At 43.4% G+C, this 19,243-nt stretch overlaps 1 protein-coding gene across 4 annotated transcripts in view; it reads right to left on the reverse strand.

Moving 5' to 3' along the window:
• Positions 1 to 444: 444 nt before the first annotated feature.
• Positions 445 to 19,243, reverse strand: part of LOC139054901 (uncharacterized) — a 443,055-nt gene continuing 424,256 nt past the window's right edge. For all 4 annotated transcript variants that reach the window (XM_070532627.1, XM_070532629.1, XM_070532628.1 and 1 more), the window contains one exon: positions 445 to 1,301. In XM_070532627.1, coding sequence (XP_070388728.1) covers positions 1,080 to 1,301 — 222 coding nt within the window. In that variant the 3' untranslated portion in view covers positions 445 to 1,079. The remainder of the gene's footprint in view (positions 1,302 to 19,243) is intronic.

The following is a 19,243-nucleotide window of genomic DNA, read 5'->3' on the forward strand; positions in this document are numbered from 1 at the left end:
TTTTTTTATTATTCATTTCATAAGAAGGCAACAAGGAAGGACACCACTGACAGCATAAGAGAAATCGCGTGTGCCTAATAACTGGAAAAGTAAATGATAAATGAAATGAATGTGGATGAAAGAACAACTGGCCGCAGGTTTAGAATGGTCCCATCTCTTCGCATTACATCTGTGATGCTCCTAGAAATTGAGCCATCGTGGCTCCATTTTTGCGTCAACTTACGTATTTACGTTTTAACTATATAACTAACCATGGAACAGTTAGCACGCGCAACCAATCCCAAACCTTGAGAGTAGTTGTGCAATATCCTTTCGGCCGCAGGCGTCGTATGTACGTTACCTTTCAGGGTGAAGGCAACTGGTCAGTAAACCCATAGGTGCTACCTGAATGCATCAATGGTGCCGGATTTGAGACCCTCGTTATGTAATGAACGAGACGAAGTGGCACAGATGGGCACAATTTATTGTTAGCGATATCATGTAAAGCCAAAGAAGAAAGACGCCAAATACAACATGGGGTAATTTTCCTTTAATTAGGAATTAAATTAATGAAATAACGTATTATAGGAAATGTAGCTGAAAGAAAGAAGTCGCCGAAGAGGGCAGCAGCAGGTTGCCGCAAACAGCAGGTGGCACGCGTGAACGAAGCCCATTTACGCACGCTCTATCTCAGGGCATTTACGTTGCATCATTTAGTATGGAATTCTGGATGTGCTTTCCATATAACCTTTCTCGAATTTCTTTCACGCTTAGCAGAATGCACCAGTCTTCTTTTTTTTGCGTTCCAAGCAATCTTTCATTATCTGGATTCGTAAAAAGAGCTTTATATGCATTGCACAATGACCACTTTGGCTTAGTTTTGTTACCTGCCAAATGAACCGACAAAGAATTTTATTTTTTTTTTGCAGTGTGGCAGGATCTACAGAATAGCTGCACAAGACTTATGTGCGCGAGTTGCGGCTGCGTGACTTGGTGAATGACACAATGAATACGCGGGAAGTAAGCTTGTGCAGGTAAACAGCACCAGTGGATCTACGGCAGGCCAAACACTTCGACTTCGGCGAGCTGAAGGACGTTCTTTAGCGGCTCCTGGCAGTCGGTGCAGTTCTGGGTGATCTGTATGGTGACGTAGCGCCCTCTGACGGGGCACGGCTTGCACTCGAGGAACACGAGCGCCTCGTCCTCGATGCCGCCCTTCTCGTGGTAGTAGCAGCGTGTGTTTCCTTTGAACGGGACGTCGTTGTGTTCGGCCGTAATGGGCAGTGGGCCCACACGCACATCGAAGTCGTGGAGCCGGTCCCCTGCACGTTGTCATTCGGGTTCTACAGTACAACTGAAAGATTCTCTTTGAGAGCAAACGAGGCCAGGATCGGCTTTACTCGTTCGCCCTAGTTCGTTCTAAGAATTGTAGGGAAAATAATGTTCGGTCCGCGGCCCGCCTTGTGCCGACAAGAGAGACTTGACTATTACGAAACTATCGCTTCTGTCATGTTAAATCTGTTATGGCATGCTGAGTAACGCATCTTCATTTGCTAATGATAGTCACCTTTTCTCATGCACATGTATCTGCGCTGTTCTTGCAATGAAAGTTGAGATGCGTCTAACGTTCTCAGTGTATCTATCATGTTTCCACGCAGCTTACGCGACGACTCGATGCGCGGACCACCCAACAGCTTAGTCTCAGGCGGACAAGACTGCCGTGCCTCGTTTACAAACCGGCTTCGATACTAAAGGTATCCCATTGCACTTAATATTTGAAGCAAAATTGAGGTGGGCCCACTCGCCCGGAATATTAACCGAAACGTCGTAAAGGTCGAAGACAGCTTGTCGTCCGAGTCTATATTGAGGTGACGTCGAACACGCCGATCTGCGATGCGGCCCACAGAGCCTTTTTGTGTTGTTTTATATAACCGAGAGCCGATGAGGACTTGGCCGCAGGGGGAAGCCCGCTCTTCACTGTGGACAACAATATACCGCCACCGGATGGACAATGCTTTCGCAAGCCGCCTGCCGGACATTTACAAAAGAAGTGGTGACACCCTGCACACACACATGATATCCTCACATCATTACACCCCAAAGCGTAACACACGGCCCGCAAAAAATGCATCTGTTGTCTGAGCTTAGCTCGATAATTACCAGAGAGAATTTTCAGCAAAAACATTCGGAGATCAGTACGTCCGGCTGGCACCAATCATTCTCTTTCAGAAAGAATACTCACCTTTGAGTGGTCACCTTTGAACCGGCTCTAATGATACTACATCAATTTATTGTTGCAAGTTGGGTCACATTACAAGCGTTTAGTATGCAGAAGGAGGTCCCGTAGTCAAAGGCTGTATCAGGACCTCCAGTCCAAGAACACTTATGATGGTGAACATCTCAAAGCAACGGTAGGATATAATAAGGTAGTATACGTGCAAAGAAAAATGAACGTTAACCGAACAAAGTACGGAATTGATTACCAATAATAACAAGGTATGGCACATCTTATGGTAGGAAGAATTGTATTGGAAGAAAATACCAGTAGCTTATTAACAAGAAATCAACTATATACAGGAAGAAAAGCAAAAAAAAACGAATAAATAAAATGCCCCTCACCTCCACCAAATGCGACGAGGTGTATTGTCGTTCACAACGTTGTGGAACGCTACGTAAAGACACTGCAAAGGCTGTCCGTAGCGCGGGGCTCGCTCGCGATCAACGCACTCTCCTTCGTCTTCCTCGTCAGTCGGCACATACACAGGGGTGCGTCTGTTTCATTACAGCCGTTACAGTAAACTTTCTCATTTGTCTGTTAATAATAAATACATTCTTAGTTCCGTTTTCAATTTGGCGTAAAAATCTTATGTTTTTCATTATGACAGGTGGAGTTGAAGTAGTTACTTAGTGCGATAAAAACACGCAAACAGGAAAGGCGGACGGAAAAGGCGGAGAAAAGGCGGAAACAGGAAAGGCGGAGAAGGACAAGCACTTGTCCTTCTCCGCCTTTCCTGTTTTCGTGTTTTTATCGCGCTAAGTTACTACTTGAAGTATGGACGACCAACTAGCACAAGAGTAAACTCTTCCAGAGGCACAGTGTTTCATACTTATATGGAACTCTCAGGAACGGAGGAAGCCTAAAAGCAGTGAAGAAGAAACTGTAATAAGTTGTTAGTTGTTTGCTGTCGACCGTAAGCACTGGAAACCGACACAACTTGAACTCTGCCATATAAGTAGCTTTTAGATGTGAAAGGGAAGATGTCAATTGCTTCGAGCTTAGAGAATAGGATATTAGGATTTATGCTATCAAATGCTGGCGTTAGATCTATACAAACTGAGGTGGCGAGAAATCCCTCGTCGATTATTTTTTTTTAGTTGTTCAGTAAGATGGATAAGTGCCTGCTCTGTGGAATACCCATAGCGAAAACCGATCTGCCATGATGACAGGGTAATAAGTTTAGACACGTGTTTCGTTAGTCGTATTTCAAGTTGTTTCTCAATAACTTCGCCAAAGAACGCTAGAATGAAAACAGGTCTGCAGTTGCCGAATAATGAGCTAGTTCGTGCTTTTAAAAACTGGGATGACTTTGCCAAGCTTAGGTACAAAAGGAAATAAAGCAGTCTTTAATAATAAATTAACTATGAATGAAAGTATGTCTGAAATTAGGTGCGCAATTAGTTCGGTGCTAGTGAGGTAGACCTCATCATTTCCAGCGTTTGTCACCTTTAGGTTATTTATACCAACTGCTATTTCTCCTGGCGTTGTAGGAAACAAAAAGAATCAATAAGGTAGACGGTTCCTGTTGATGATTAGTTTAGGAGACACTGTTATGGAAGAAAGAACTAGTAAAAGCATCAGCTATTTTAGGAGCGGAACTACTCCATCCTTTGAATTTCTGGATGCCTGGTTCAGGCGTCTGTGCCTAATTAAAAAGGAGTTGTCAATGTCCCAGTTACTTTAGCAACGTGTAAAATTCTTTGCTCGGAATACAATTGTTTAGCTGATTTTATTTTTGCACTTAAGGGTGTTACAGAAGCCTCTATATCCGGCCCGTAAGTTCGTGTTGAAGGGTTGCCTTTTAGTTTTCCCAAATAAGTTACCCATTTGCGCATTTCTGCTAATAACTGCTGTGAGAGCCACAGATTGTGAAAAAATGCCGCAGGCTTTCTTTGGGTTGTTTAGTGATTTAATTTCAGGACAATTTGTATTAGCGACAGCCGTTCTGAAGCCATCTTTGTCCAGCGCATCTGTATTGTGTGAATGTGGTTTAGGTGGTACATAATAATTGAAACGAAAGAGCAGGGCGTAATGATCACTGATGTATATGCGCAAAGCTTTTGCTTCTGGTTAATGAAGTAGGTTAGAAAGGGCGCGGTCAATAGGCGTGCCTGTACTCGCGTGCGGGCGCGGTAATTGAGCAATTATATCCGTATCCATGGCATAAATTACTGCAGTTAATAGAGCTGGGTGATGTTTCATCGAGTAAACTAATGGTTATATTACCCATTAAAATATTTTTATTTTCTAGTGATACAGTATTTGAAATATGATGGTGATTGGTACAGCATTCGTTGACAGACGGTGAAGGACAACGGTAAATACAACCAAATATGACATTCTTGCTGTCTTGAACAAGAAATCATTTACTGAATTCAATCCAGATTCGCAATTCGTATCCACCTTTTCTAGACACGTACCAACTAGCGCCCCAAGCGGCCCTGGTCCGAAGCTAGCGTGTTTTCAATGAAACTAGCGAGTTTTTCGGAGAATAACAAAAGCTGCAGGTCGATTATTGAAAAAGCCGGGTGAGAGATATATTGTGAAAGACCATCCACACGAGCCAAATGCAATGAACGGGCTGTCGCAAGCGAGAATTTTGTCCCCAAAGCGGTTAAAGGTTCAGCCATGGAAGCCTATGGAAACTACGAAAATTTGTACTCAATTTTCCAGACAAAAACTGTAGTGGTAGTAAAGCCATGACGTCTTTGGTCATAGCCGCTGCAGCGTATGTAGTCCACAGACAGAGCTTTAGAGTGATGCCTGTCTTGACTCTCTACACCATGGCGAGACACTGTTCCCAAAAGCGATTTTTGAAACCCAGTCGTGCAAGTTCACGTGGTATCTGTAAAAACGCCAGCGTATCACTTGCGGAAACTTTGGAAGCCATGCCGAGCTGTTTATTCGCTCGAAGCTGTCGTTCCGTATCATGCTGGCAGCGGTTCGATGCCGTGCTGCATGACACCATTCTTCTTTTCTTTTTTGTCCACGTAGGACTGAGTTCGACAGTCTCCCACCATACGGACGAAATACAAAACTGAAGATTTGGTTTCGGTTTTGGTTCTTTGAAGAGAGCTCTTCAAATATATTTTCTATTTTTACTTCCTAAAACGTAGCAATGGGTTGCTGATTTGTTAAGCCATCGCTTTAATTATGAAATTTTATTCTTTGGACAACATAACAAGCATGCGTATGTCTTTGTGTTACGTAAAAAGAGTACTATCGTGCATTGTAGCATGGACAAACTCAGGAATTCTGGACATTGCACCTTCACCATCCTGTAGAAATGCACATGTATAGCTGAATGGGCAAAATATTAAACAATTTTATTTCTGTATAATAGCCGAGTATCAAAAAAGTTTCAACTCTCTGCGCCGAAAGGGTAGTCCCTTGCAACAACATGTGCATTTATGGAACTTATTCGGAACATTGGTGGTGCGCTAAAGCAGTGTTCTTTTGGGTCATGGGCGGTTATGTCACACGACAGGAACAAATGGTCTTGCACCCCCTCACCACAGGGCTGATTGATTTGAAGGAGCGCAAAATTTAAACCGTAAAGCGATTTATTATAGCTCGAGTTTTGAACGGTAATTGCAGAGCGAGTGTCATTCAGTCTATTTGCTCGCGCATGTTTTTGTGACGCAACCGGAAAGGACAGGGAGTGTAGATGGGTGTGTACGCCTTGAGCGTGCGTGCGCGTGTACTTGTATTTGTGCGTGTGCGCAGGCTTCTGTTACAGTATTTGAATATGCGTGGGCACGAGTGCGTGTATGCGTGTGCGAGCATACGCGTTTTTCTGTGTGCATTTGTCCGGCATGTCAGGCGAGCATTTGTCGTGTCTCTGTGTGTTTGTGAGCGCGCGCGAGCGAGCATTTCCCCGCGCACACCATTCCTGGCGGATATATTTAAACACATATTTAAAGCGAGACAAGAACGAATGACATTGCATTTATAGCATTATCTCTTTCTAAAAGCGAGATGAATGCAAAAAAAAGAAAACGCAGTCCCTTTCCACTCTGTCAAGAACTATGACCAGCGAAGTTGTGTATGTGGTGGTGAAATGTACCTCCACCGCTGGTCGCCGTGGCATTGCGCCATCTTCGGGATTGGCCCACGTATGGGGAGTGCTTAACGCCTGCGTCACCTTCGCCACGGGTTGCTCCGGCATTGCACTGTCTTCGGGATCTCGCTCTACACATGGTCTTGATAGTGGGGAAGGCAGCCCTTAAGAGTAAGGCTTAGATTGGGTGCTCCTATCTAAATACATGTAAAAGGAGAATTCGCTTTTCTCGGCAACCACTGCACCAAATTTGACGACCTTTGTTGCATATTTAAAAAAAAACTTCAAATTTAATGTCTGTTGGTTTCCTATTTTTCCTTTAGGTCATGTTTCTTTTTTAATTGGCCAAAATTAGAAATTTTCACAAGAGTGTCATTGCACGTGAAACATCTTAGACCCAAAAGTGAATATCATTGATCATCATGAAAAAAATGGGCTAAATGGTTATTATTCTCCATAGTATTTTCGTCGAAAAGAAAAAGCAAAGGTTTGTTGGAGGTACAAATCTTTATTCAGGTTTGAAATCGTGCGCAATAACAAATCTTCCGAAACAACAGAACCGGCCTTTAAGACGCCAGGAGAGAAGTAGACCGACACAAGTGCTGACCTTCCTGCGTGAAAAACAGCCCAGCATGGCATTCTTCTTGGACGTAGAGGATTTATTTTATTCAGTGCCACAATGCTGATTTGTTTGCAGCTGCTCATCGAAGAAAGCGGGTGAGTTACGCTCGAGAACGCCTGCGGCATTGATTTTTTTCCTGGAACTGGTAACCTTGAACTTATCGTCAACGATTGTTGAATTTCTGCATGAACTCTTTGTGCAAAAGAATGCCATCTGCATAGGGTCTAGTGTGGCACCCATCTTATGCCACACTTTCCTTTCAAAATTTGACAAAGCTCTTAGCAGCTCTTTAAATGACGATAGGGTAGTCAAGGTTTTAGGGTATGTTGATTATTTCTTGACCTTGTTAAGCCTGGCGAAATCTTTGGAACTAGAATCGGTTTCAAGTGATATTGTTAGCTCATTTAAAGTGTGCACAAAGGCTCTAAGTTTTGCGAAAGAACTGGCACCAGAAAATGCAATACGATTCTCTAACTTAGAACTAAGCTTCCCTAACAATGGCCACGTCTGCTGAAAATATGCGCCTCGTACCCAGAAACAGCCTCTACGATTACAGTCGTCGCACTCTAAACAAATGAAGAGTGGGAAAGCCACCCTCTGAATCAAGACTGCCCTCAATGGAAGCTGCCATCATTCATACTGAAAAGATTTTGCGCCAAAACACAACACACACAAGAAAGACGACGACACCAGTATGCAAGATCACCAACTAGCCCAGCAGTTAACTCTTCTAAAGCTGCCATCATTCAATGGAGCAAAGGTTTCATGAGGAGATGAAACGCCTTTAGGTGGCCGGCTTTCCTGAAACTATGTTCAAAGGAGTAGCCGAGACGAAACTCGAAAAATTGAAAAAGGAAACAGGAGGCGGAGTACATAGCACTGCCAGTTGAACCATAAGCGAGTGGAAGTCATGCCCTATATCCACAAGATGTGCAACAATGTGAAAAAAAGTTGCTACAAGGCACGGCGTTCGGGTTGTGTTCTCGGTGCCATGCAAGATGTCAAGTCCATGTGCTAGGATAGAAAATTGTAAACCTAGGAGTGCCCGGCAATACCAGGCATAATTTCACAGCTTGCATTGAAAATGTTGTTTGTTGCATACCGTTCAAGTATGGCCGGGTGTATACGGGCAAGACGGGGTGCTGTTTTAATGTCTTCTTAAAGGACCACGAAACGACCGTCACGTCCAGGGCAGCCTTGCACTGCCGGCTGAGCGGCTGTTCACCTTTTCTACAGCACAAAGAAATTATTGGCAGGTGAACCAGGCGCTACGAACGGAAACTAATTGAAGCATCTGAAAACATGGTCACAATCAATGTGTTAGTGTACCCTTGTTATCGCTGTCTGAGAAAGAGCCTATTTAGAAAAATGTGGTTACTGGATGTCATTTTGGGTTTGTTCACAGTCACGTGGTATGTACGACGCATGCGCGCTCTGGCTGCTCTGTGAACTACTGTGTGGTTGTTTGCATCAAACTTGTTGGCTAGTGCCAGCTTGTGTCTGACTACATCTCTCCTGGTGTCGGGCTTTTAAAGGCTGGGTTCAATCGTTTCTAAAGGTATGTACCAACAGGCACAGCAACAAACTCTTCAATAAGTTTTATTTTATAGCATTTTATTCTCATGCTTCTTTCATATGACGTCATAATGGAATGCATTTTAGAAGTTCCCTTGCTAATTCGGTTCAGGGAAACAGCTATACAAGTTAAGTTTTCGTAAACTTGTTGCATAAACTGCGTAATTTTTTCAGCTACAACGATTTTTTTCCTTTTCCGCACGTTTTCTCCCTTTTTGCGGAATTTCAAATTATTATAAATTATATATTTTTAGAAATCTGTGTGTTGAGGCCCTGCAGATGAAGAAATGTCAGACAGCTCAATATACGCACCGACGTCTTAGCTTGTTACTTAGACATTTTCGTTCGAGTAAATTTTGTCTCAACCGAGAAAACAATTTTTGACTTCAGCAATCAAAATCGCCAGTGGGCACACTGCCGCAGCTCTCCTCGTCATCTACTCATCGTCGTCTGCTCATCGACGTCTGCGCATAGTCGTCTGCTCTTCCGCTAGTTGTCTGCTCTTCTCGTCATCTGTCGCCCAGCAGACGGCGGCTAGTATACGGGGGTGATCATTTTTTATTTTTATGGAATTCTTTAATATCGCTTGTTGCAGATACCATAAATGGAGTCCTTGAGCTGGATTACATGCATCAAAAATATAAACACATATTAAACAGATTAAGTAACATTCACTGACTTCCTAATTAATTATTTTGCGGCACATATTGAAATTTGTAAATTGTAGCGGGTGAGATTGTCCGACGTATTCAATTAGAATGAATTTCGAGAATGACACCGACTTCGAGATATTTCCCATATTACGGGAAGAAACAGTTACTTTCCTGCTTAAATGCATAAAAGAGAGTTTCGTTAAACAATTAAGGAGGCCATAGGTGAATATTTAGAATCTAAATTTGAATTTTCAATTGTGCATATCTTGAAACTGGTAGATTGTGGAAATTCATTCAAAGTGGATACGCCTGACAACCTCACCGGCTGCAATTCGTAAATTTTAGTATGCGCAATAACTCATTAAGAAATTCATAGTAAGGTTCGTTACAGCGTAATACAAGACAAGGACACAAGAAGGTATAAAATGACGACACGGTCCTGACCCTCAGCTGATATTTTATTGAAAAAATGTGCGTGAGTTGATATCCATAACATGCACGAGACACAGAGATGCATCGAGGCAACTGCGGCAACCTTAATGGATGCTGGTTACCTCGAAGCGAATATTTCATCTGAGAGTGAAAGCATGGTCCACGGCGTCATGACCATAAATGACCAAGATATTAAAACTAAATTGGAAGAAAAAAGAAAGAACGCCATAGTACCGTACGTACACAAGTTAGCGCATGGGCATAAGAACGTTGGTTCAAGGTACAGCATTGCTGTACGTTTTTCTGCGAAACATAAGTTAGGTTGCATATGCCCGTTAGTTGATAATTTGCTAAAGCAAAATATTTTGGTGAAGGAATCTGGAAGATAATTTGGTGAAGAGAAAATGCACTGTCAAACATGGGAACATGTACATCACTTGTGCTAACCAGGTTGTGTATACTATTCCATTATCTTGTGGTAGAGAGTACGTGGGACAACCGAAGCGATGTGTGAATGTTGGACATCGTGAGCATCAGCTATCGCTTCAAGGGGTTCCGCCACTTCATCTCCCGGAGCATTGCAAGTCGTGCGCTTGTCGCCCCGAATTTAAAAAACAAAAACAAAATAGTGTCATTTTTAAACACGCAAGCAAATTGACAATGGAGATCGCCGAGGCTCACAATACAAAGATTAGGGACAAAGCGTGTATCAGTGAACCGTCTGTCACTCTTCATGACAAGGAACTGCGTTGCCTATGTCAATTAGATTGTGCGTCAGATTGTCACAGTTGCCTCGATGCATCGCTGTGTCTCGTGCATGTCATGGTTCTAAACTCGCTCCTATATATATATATATATATATATATATATATATATATACAAACACACACACACAAATATATATATATATATACATATATATGTGTGTGTCTCTGTGTGTGTGCGTGCGTGCGTGCGTGTGTGTGTGTGTGTGTGTGTGTGTGTGTGTGTGCGTGCGTGCGTGCGTGTGCGTGTGTGTGTGCGTGCGTGCGTGCGTGTGTGTGTGTGTGTGTGTGTGTGTGTGTGTGTGTGTGTGTGTGTGTGTGTGTGTGTGTGTGTGTGTGTGTGTGTGATAAAATATCAGTTGAATGTCAGCGCCGTGTCGTCGTTTTATACATTGTGTCCTTGTCTTGTATTGCGCTGTAACGAACTTGCCGTTTTGATATTCATTAGGAAGTTCATTAGCAAATGTTTGTTCTTTGAAAACGTGCGTCGATTTTCGGTTGAAGTAATGTCCGTCTCACCCAAGAACTCAGCTCAAGAACTGGAATTATGCTATCTGCAACGAGCGGTCTTTAAAAATTTCATAAAAATGAGAAATATTCTCCCCGTATACTAGCTGTCGTCTGCTGGGCGGCAGATGATGACGAGAAGAGCAGGCGACAGTGCGCAGACGATGACGAGCAGACGACGGGACATACACAGTGCCTGCTGGTGATATTGGATGTTGTCTTCAAAAAATGTTTTCTTGCTTCCGACAACAGTTACTCGAACGAAAATATTTACATTCCAAATAAGACGGTGCATACATTGAGCTATCTGACATATCTTTATCTTGAGGGTCTTAATGCCTAAATTTGGCTTGAATATCACAAGAAATTCACGACTTGCCAGCTTTAAACATGTTTTTAGAAAAAACTATATTTATCAATTATTTCAACTTATTTTTAGCAGACACTGTAGTAACAGGCAAATAGGAGAAAAAGTAACGGTAGCTGAAAGAATGACGCAGCTTATACAAAAAAAAAATCTGCATACGCAACATTTATTGCTTTTTTACTCTACCAAATAAGAATGCTAAATTCTAAAATCTATTCCAATATGCCGGTATATGAAAGACGGATGCCAATACAATGCTGTAAAATAATATTTGTTATTGCACCTAGTTTCAGACTGAATTAAAAATTGTACCTCCAACAAAATTTTGCTTCTTTGCGGAAATTTCAAAGAACGCTCACGTGATCAAAGCATTTCTTGCAAGAAAATTTTGGGGAAACTTTATTCACACAACAGCCATCTAGCCCAATTTTTTGAATAAGGTAATGATGGTTACTTTTGCGTCTGGGAGGCTTCGCATGGAATGAGCCAAAACGAAACCATCAGGTTTACAACTGTGTGTTTCGGCAGTAAAATGGCATCGCAATTCTGCGCATTGCATATAACCGTACACCTAAAGCTGACGAAACTTATATATTATTGAAATACAGCATTTTCGGAACCCTTGCCAGAACGTGACAAATTCGCGTGAGATTTACACATGGAATATATTCACTTTGACTTAACTAACGGAGGCCGTTTACAGAACCACGGCATCTGTTATTGATGCAGAGCTGGTATTTGTAATCTTTGTGCTTCTATTCTTTTTGCATTTGCAAATTTTTGAGAATTTTTTTCAGAAAATTCAGGCTCAAATAGAAATTCCGTTTCCAACAGTCACTGGAATTTATCTTACTCTCTTGAATCCAATAAATCTCATTAAAATCGGTCCGGGCGTTGTCTCAAAAAAGCTTTTCTGCATTTTACATCTATTTAAATAGGCGTCGTCACAGTTGGGACCGAGGTAAACCTTCCTATTAACAGCTTCGGTATAAAAAAATAAATAAAAGAGAAAGAAAGCGCCTCAGCCGTCAATATCGCCACCCGAGATTTCATCGCGATGGCACCGCCACCATCGCCACGTCACCATGAACTGTTCACTTTCGTTATCTTCCTTCGCTCGGAGGCAGCGAATTGTCTTGATGCCAGAGACGCGCTGAATCTGCACCATCATTGCGTCATGCATCGCTTTTGTGATCAAGTGAGCTTTCGGCGGCACAGACTCACTGCTATATTGACACTAAAACTTTAAACTGCTTGCCTTCAAAAAAAATGGCTGTGGCTTAGGGAAGGTTAAGCCCAGGATGCGAAGCATACTAGCCTTTATTTTAGTTGTTGAACCACTGTTTAGCTTGGTGAACTGCTGTTGCTTGGCTATATTTGGTTCGGCTAGACGAAGAAACAACTCATGCGTTACTCTGCTTAGCCTTGGACGCCCCGCATTGGACGCGGTGAGCGTCGAGCAACGCAGCGTTCGGCGCGGCAACGAAATGTGCGCCTGAGCAAGCGACGCACGCCTGAGCCTTAGAAACAGCTCGTTTCTAAGGCAACACCGCATTCACTAGAGGCGCTTTTGTACCGCTTTGAAGCATCGTACTCGTGGCTCAGTGGTAGCGTCTCCGTCTCACACTCCGGAGACCCTGGTTCGATTCCCACCCAGCCCATCTTGCAAGAGTTGAGCCAAAGCCACTTCTCCTCTGTGGTGACGTCACGGTGTCACGTGGTTTCAAGGCGAGACCGCCGCGCCTGAGGAGCTGGGTTGAGCCCTCGTAATATGCTTCGCATAAAACAGCGTGCATAAAAACAGAACGCGGACTGGCGACACGGTACGCGCTCACGGGGCCATACTATTGATGACAGCATTACAAAAGGCTCGGTATGGTCAGGTTGACTTTACAAGTTTGCAAGAATTGACTGACGGGTCAGTTCCTTCACTATCACAGAAAGAACAGCGCTTCATGTTGTTAGCGCAGTATGTGTGTGTGTGCTTCCTCCTTTGTGTCCCGTCTTGAAGCGCCGTTCTTTCTGTGACTATACTGCTGTGCTTTTTCTACGTCTGTTACGCCTTCCAAGAGCGTTTACACGTAAAATGGGGCTCCTGGAAGGTTGTTTATTCGAAATTTCTTCGCTCGGCTGAATAATCTCGAGGACGGGCTCGAAGCTGCTCATTTTCTTTGGCCACGTAAGACCAATTACTGAAAATTAACAACGTGGCTTTGTTAATTATGCATACAACTTTTCAACTTACTCCGCATCCAGAGGTTACCAATCTGAGCACTCGAATGATAAAATTATGACACCAATACTTGTATTTCTTTAATGGTTTTGTTTGTAGCAGTTAAAAGCAGCTGGCATATCGCTGGTGCTGTTGGCTTCTTATAAAGCCAGTGTAAAAGCTTCGACAGGTTCTCGTGGCGCAAATCAACTTCAGGAGCTGAGGCACATGCGTCCAACCATGCACTGCTGCCTTCATAAGTGATTCTCCAACATTCTCCTACACAAGGAGCACTTCAGCGCTACGGTACAGCACACAAGGGGTACGAGAACATTGTGCGCACTCCCAGTTACATTTCTGAGCGTCGGTGGCACCAGGCTGGGTTTCCTGGCATCATGAGGAATAAAAAGAGCTTCCTGAAGGAAAGCATTGGGTACATTTTCAGTACTTTGTAACATATGGATCAGCGCGGATATGTACGCTAGAACAAAAAGTATTGATGTATGAGGATGAGGGTTTCGCAGCATGTAATTTGGCGGTCTGGTGTTAAGATCTAAATAAAAAAACAGTATATTTGTGACAAATAATGCTGACATGAAATATCAGCTCCGACGCAGTACCGTGCTGGAAGTGGCCCCTGGTCTGCAAGGCTAATTGAACCATGAAATGCCGGTTTGATAAATACATGTAATTGGAAAGTGTTTCGCTCTTGAATTTTCGGCATGTTGGCGCCGCTGTGCTTGGGGTCCTTTTTACCACAAGCACTATGTTTCAGCTAATACTCCGAGCAAGTGTATACTATTTTGAGGGCAGGAGGGAGCTTTTTTTTTACATCTAGCCACTGCTGCGAACTTATCAGTTAGCTCAAGATGCGCCTGCATGTATTTCTTTATTTAGTATGTTGTCGCGAATTCAATAGTGAAAGAGCGTTATCTTGCCAGGTCGCGCGCATAAAGCGAATACTGGCGTACATTCTCCATGATATTTGAGAACCCGAAATTGCGTTGCGATGTACGGGCATTCCAATCTGATGAATCGATGCCTTGATCCGTAGATCAGATTCAGAGGAAGCACTACTTTGTGCGCAGCCATCGTTGTGCTTCGAGTGTTTTCCAGAGCACACTCCCCTTATATTGAGTTATATTCGGGAATAACTCTATTGGAAGTGTTTTGTTCTTCACATCGCTCCAACCTGATAGTGTAAACGTGCTACATCTTCATTGAGTTAATACTAAAATATGGACTAGGACTTTGTTGGGCGTGTGCGTTTACACATTTCCGGCAACAATATGTTACTTTTTAATTTAGGAGGCTGTAAAGGACAGCGACGTGATATTAAGAAGAGTTGTTAATAACATAGAAAATTTAAATGCTTATTAGTCGGCTTTCACCTTATCGTAAGGAATTTCACTAAAAAACATTCTTATGAAAATTAAAAGTCTATCCGCTTGACAATATTTTATTTGAGTTCCCCCTTTGCAAGCTGATACCCACTTGCAAGTGGTTCGCATCATGGGCCCTTCACATAGCTCCAACCACCAAACAAAGAGTTGCTCCGAATGTTTCATTTCAGGAAGGCGTGTTACCTCCCTGCCTTTAACTTCTGGTCGCCAACACACATAAGACAAAAGAGGTGCGTGAAGAGAGGGGTTAGTCCCAACCCACGAGTTACCGTAACACACCTCGCCTATATCGCTGTCATTTAGGCTAGATAAGAAATGTATAGTTTAAATCGACGCCTCACGAATCCGGAAAGAGCTACCTGCGATCATCCGAGGTAGGTTTCTTTCATTTCGTACTGCGTCCTAGCGGCTAATAGCAGCTCACGGAGCAGAGCGCTAAGAGTGGAAGGGGCAGACAAGTTGTTCCATACTGTCTCGTCACCCACCGAAAATGGCACGCCAGGCTGCTCACCATTCCTAGAAAATTGTGCATGCAACGCCCAGTCATTTGTGACACAGCAATATTTGAAATTCTGAAACTTTATGGGCACAACGTTTTCATAAACATTTGATGTGAACGGTGCATTGACATTTCCAAAGCAGTGGTTTAGATTATCAATACCGGAACTATGTGGGTTTAAATTTGGGGCGCTATAACGTGAAACTGTTCCGAACATTTCTATTCCAATTCAGCAATAAGCCCTCCTCGATTGGTCAAGTACTTTTTTCGCGACGTCACGAAAAGCGCGAGAGCTCCCCATCGAATATGACGTGTACACAATGATTATGCGTGATTTGACTGAACAAAAGAAAAATAGTCATTTCTGATTTGACACCTTTTCGCCAATACCCCTCGGCTACTCGTCAAAAGTCTTCGGGCTGCACCCACTTCAACTGTCTCTCACGCGACGTCACAAAGCCGCATAAGCTCCCCGCGTCAAAGTGACGTGTACGCATCAAAGGTGCATTAATGAGCCGGAAAAAAAATAATTTTCTTCTGAATACCCTCAGGCTGCCCCGCTCCAAAAGGAATAAAATCTGGCTGCCGCCAATCGATCAGCCACTGGACTCACGCCTGCCGGAGCGCACTGATTTATTTGTGTGTAATAAAGGTTTTTGCGTATCCGTGTAACGTTTTCGAGCACTTTCGGCGCGTTTACGACCTCGTTCTGCCAACTATTCTTTGCTGAGGATCCGTTTTAGCGTCCTTCTAAAGCTTCCATTGCATGCCGCCGCTTTTGTCGACGAGCCACCGCAAGCTAATTAATGGAGAGAGACCAATCGCAGATGCCGGCACCACCCTCTTCATCTGGTTATCAATTTTCAGTGCAGTGGTTCGGCCCCATTGAATCCCTCTCCACTTGAGCATTCTGCTCGCCGCGTGTCAGCCAATTAGATAACACAAGCCGCTCAGTGTAGTCAATGTTATTCGTTTTTTAAACAAAGGAAACTGACCTCCTATGAACCAGGAGAGCGTTTGATTGGTCTTTTCAGACAACCCTGTGGTTGACAGCGCGATGCTTGCGCCGACAGTTGCGCAAATTCGACGTCAGGAAATTGGAATAAAAACATAGTGGAATATTTTTACGTTATAGGGCCCTCGTTATAAACATATGATGCCAAAGGTGCATTGACTTTTTTAAAGTCCTATATCGGACCATACAACGAGACAAGGCAAATCAACACACTTACAGACAAGTTGACAAAGCATGCGCCGAGGTCCGATGAGACGAAGCGTTGCGGTAATTCATTTGTGCCGTCATGTGACAGAAAAGAATATCAACATTTATTTTCATTTGCGCCAAAGCATCAATCTCAAGACACTAAAGCCAGCAAAGGTAACAACGTTCGGGCTTATTTTTCTACTTGGGCATTTATTCACTAGGACACATTGAGCCTCTTCAATTTTCTTGTTCTCGCTACGCGCGGGCTTCCAGAGCTTGCTAGAGCGCATGCGTTTTTGTCGTCTTACTCCGACCACTGTTTATTTGCCTTGTTTGACGCATCACATATAGTGACTTTTTCTTAGATACGTATATTAGTATGCTTACGTATGTATGTACGTACGTAGCAGTACGTATGCGTATTAGATACCGCAATCTCCGAAGAACCCATAATCTTAATCCATAAGAAAGGGGACGCCAAAGACTTGAAAAATTATAGAACGATCAGCTTACTGTCCGTTGCCTATAAAGTATTTACTAAGGTAATCGCAAATACAATCAGGAATATCTTAGACTTTTGTCGAGCAAAGCACCAGGGATGATTCCGTAAAGGCTACTCAACAACAGACCATATTCACACTTTCAATCAGGTGATAGAGAAATGTGCGGAATGTAACCAACCCTTATATAAAGCCTTCATTGATTACGAATAAGCGTTTGATTCAGTTGAAACCTCAGCAGTCATGAAGGAATTACGGAATCACGGTGTAGATGAGCCATATGTAAAAATACTGGAAGATATCTATAGCGGCTCCACAGCCACCGTAGTCCTCCCCAAAGAAAGCAACAAAATCCCAAAAAAGAAAGGCGTCCGACAGGCAGATGCGATCTCTCCAATGCTATTCACAGCATGTTACAGGAGGTATTCAGATACCTGGAATGGGAAGAATTGGGGATAAAAGTTGATGGAGCCTACCTTAGCAACTTGCGATTCGCTGATGATATTGCCTTGCTTAGTAACTCAGTAGACCAATTGCAATGCATGCTCACTGACCTGGAGTGGCAAGGCAGAAGGGTGGGTCTGAAAATTAATCTGCAGAAAACTAAAGTAATGTTTAACAGTCTCGGAAGAGAACAGCAGTTTAGGATAGGTAGCGAGGCATCGGAAGTGGTAAGCGAATACATTTACTTAGGGCAGGTAGTGACCACGAATCCGGATCATGAAACTGAAATAACCAGAAGAATAACAATGGGCTGGGGTGCATTTGGCAGGCATTCTCAAATCATGAACAGCAGGTTGCCACTATCCCTCAAGAGAAAAGCGTATAATAGCTGTGTGTTACCAGTACTCACGTATGGGGCAGAAACGTGGAGGCTTACGAAAAGGGTTCTGCTGAAATTGAGGACGACGCAACGAGCTATGGAAAGAAGAATGGTAGGTGTAACGCTAAGGGATAAGAAAAGAGCAGATTGGGTGAGGAAACAAACGCGGGTAAATGACATCTTAGTTGAAATCAAGAAAAAGAAATGGGCATGGGTCGGACATGTAATGAGGAGGGAAGATAACCGATGGTCATTAAGGATTACGGACTGGATTCCAAGGGAAGGGAAGCGTAGCAGGGGGCGGCAGAAAGTTAGGTGGGTGGATGACATTAAGACTTTTGTAGGGACAACATGGCCACAATTAGTACATGACCGGGGTAATTGGAGAAGAATGGGAGAGGCCTTTGCCCTGCAGAGGGCGTAACCTGGCTGATGATGATGATGTTTATTAGAGACTTATACGTATATTTAAAGATCTTGTTGAGAAGTTTTGTGTATATGTGCAATAAACTTTATTTCCAGTGACTTTCTAGCCCTTTATCGAGCTGTATCTTTGCATTTGTATATACCATTGTATGTTCGCATTTGTAATGTACAAAGCCGAGTCAAATGATAGTGAGCCAACCCACCCTTCGCAATAATGGCTTGGTTCATTATCTGCGAGGCATGCACGTGGCACAGAGGCATCTCTTATTTACAAAAGTGGCACAAAGGTGTGAGGATCAAGGTTCTTTAATACTCCCATACACTAGGTTGAACATGATTGTGTGACATACCGGAAACTCGAAAAGTTGAACAGCGTGGTGCCATGAGGTTTTTGACAGATGAAGATGTTTCACAAAAGGAAAGTAGTCCCCGTATGGCTGCAGTGTACTTTGAATATTTCATTTAATTGGCCACTGTAAAGCGTTGGAGCAAACGGTTCAGAGAAGGATGTGAAAGTTACATAGACGATGCAAGATCGGGCCAAAGCCACTGTGCAACCACCTCGAACACAATTGCAAAGCCTAGATAGTAAATAACGGAGGTTAAGCATCGGTGAATGGGCAGGGCATATGAACATTAGTCACGGTTCGGGTCACACCATAATTCATGAAGATTTTGGTTATCGGCTCTCGTGTGTGCAATGGATGGCCAAGATTTTTAACCGCCGCCAGAACACGGAGATGTTTGGCGCTCTGGACTCATCCAATACGGTATCACTATGAGGGTGAGGACTTTTTGTCTGCGATTGTGACCGGGGACGAATCATGGCGCCACTATTGCGAGCCTGAAACACGACGGCAACGCTTACAGTGGAAACATTTGAATTCTTCGCCCCCCAAAAAGCAGATGTCGGTATTTCTGCCGGAAATGTTGTTGACT

The sequence above is a fragment of the Dermacentor albipictus genome, chromosome 1 (genome assembly GCF_038994185.2).
Source record: "Dermacentor albipictus isolate Rhodes 1998 colony chromosome 1, USDA_Dalb.pri_finalv2, whole genome shotgun sequence".
NCBI lineage: Eukaryota > Metazoa > Arthropoda > Arachnida > Ixodida > Ixodidae > Dermacentor > Dermacentor albipictus.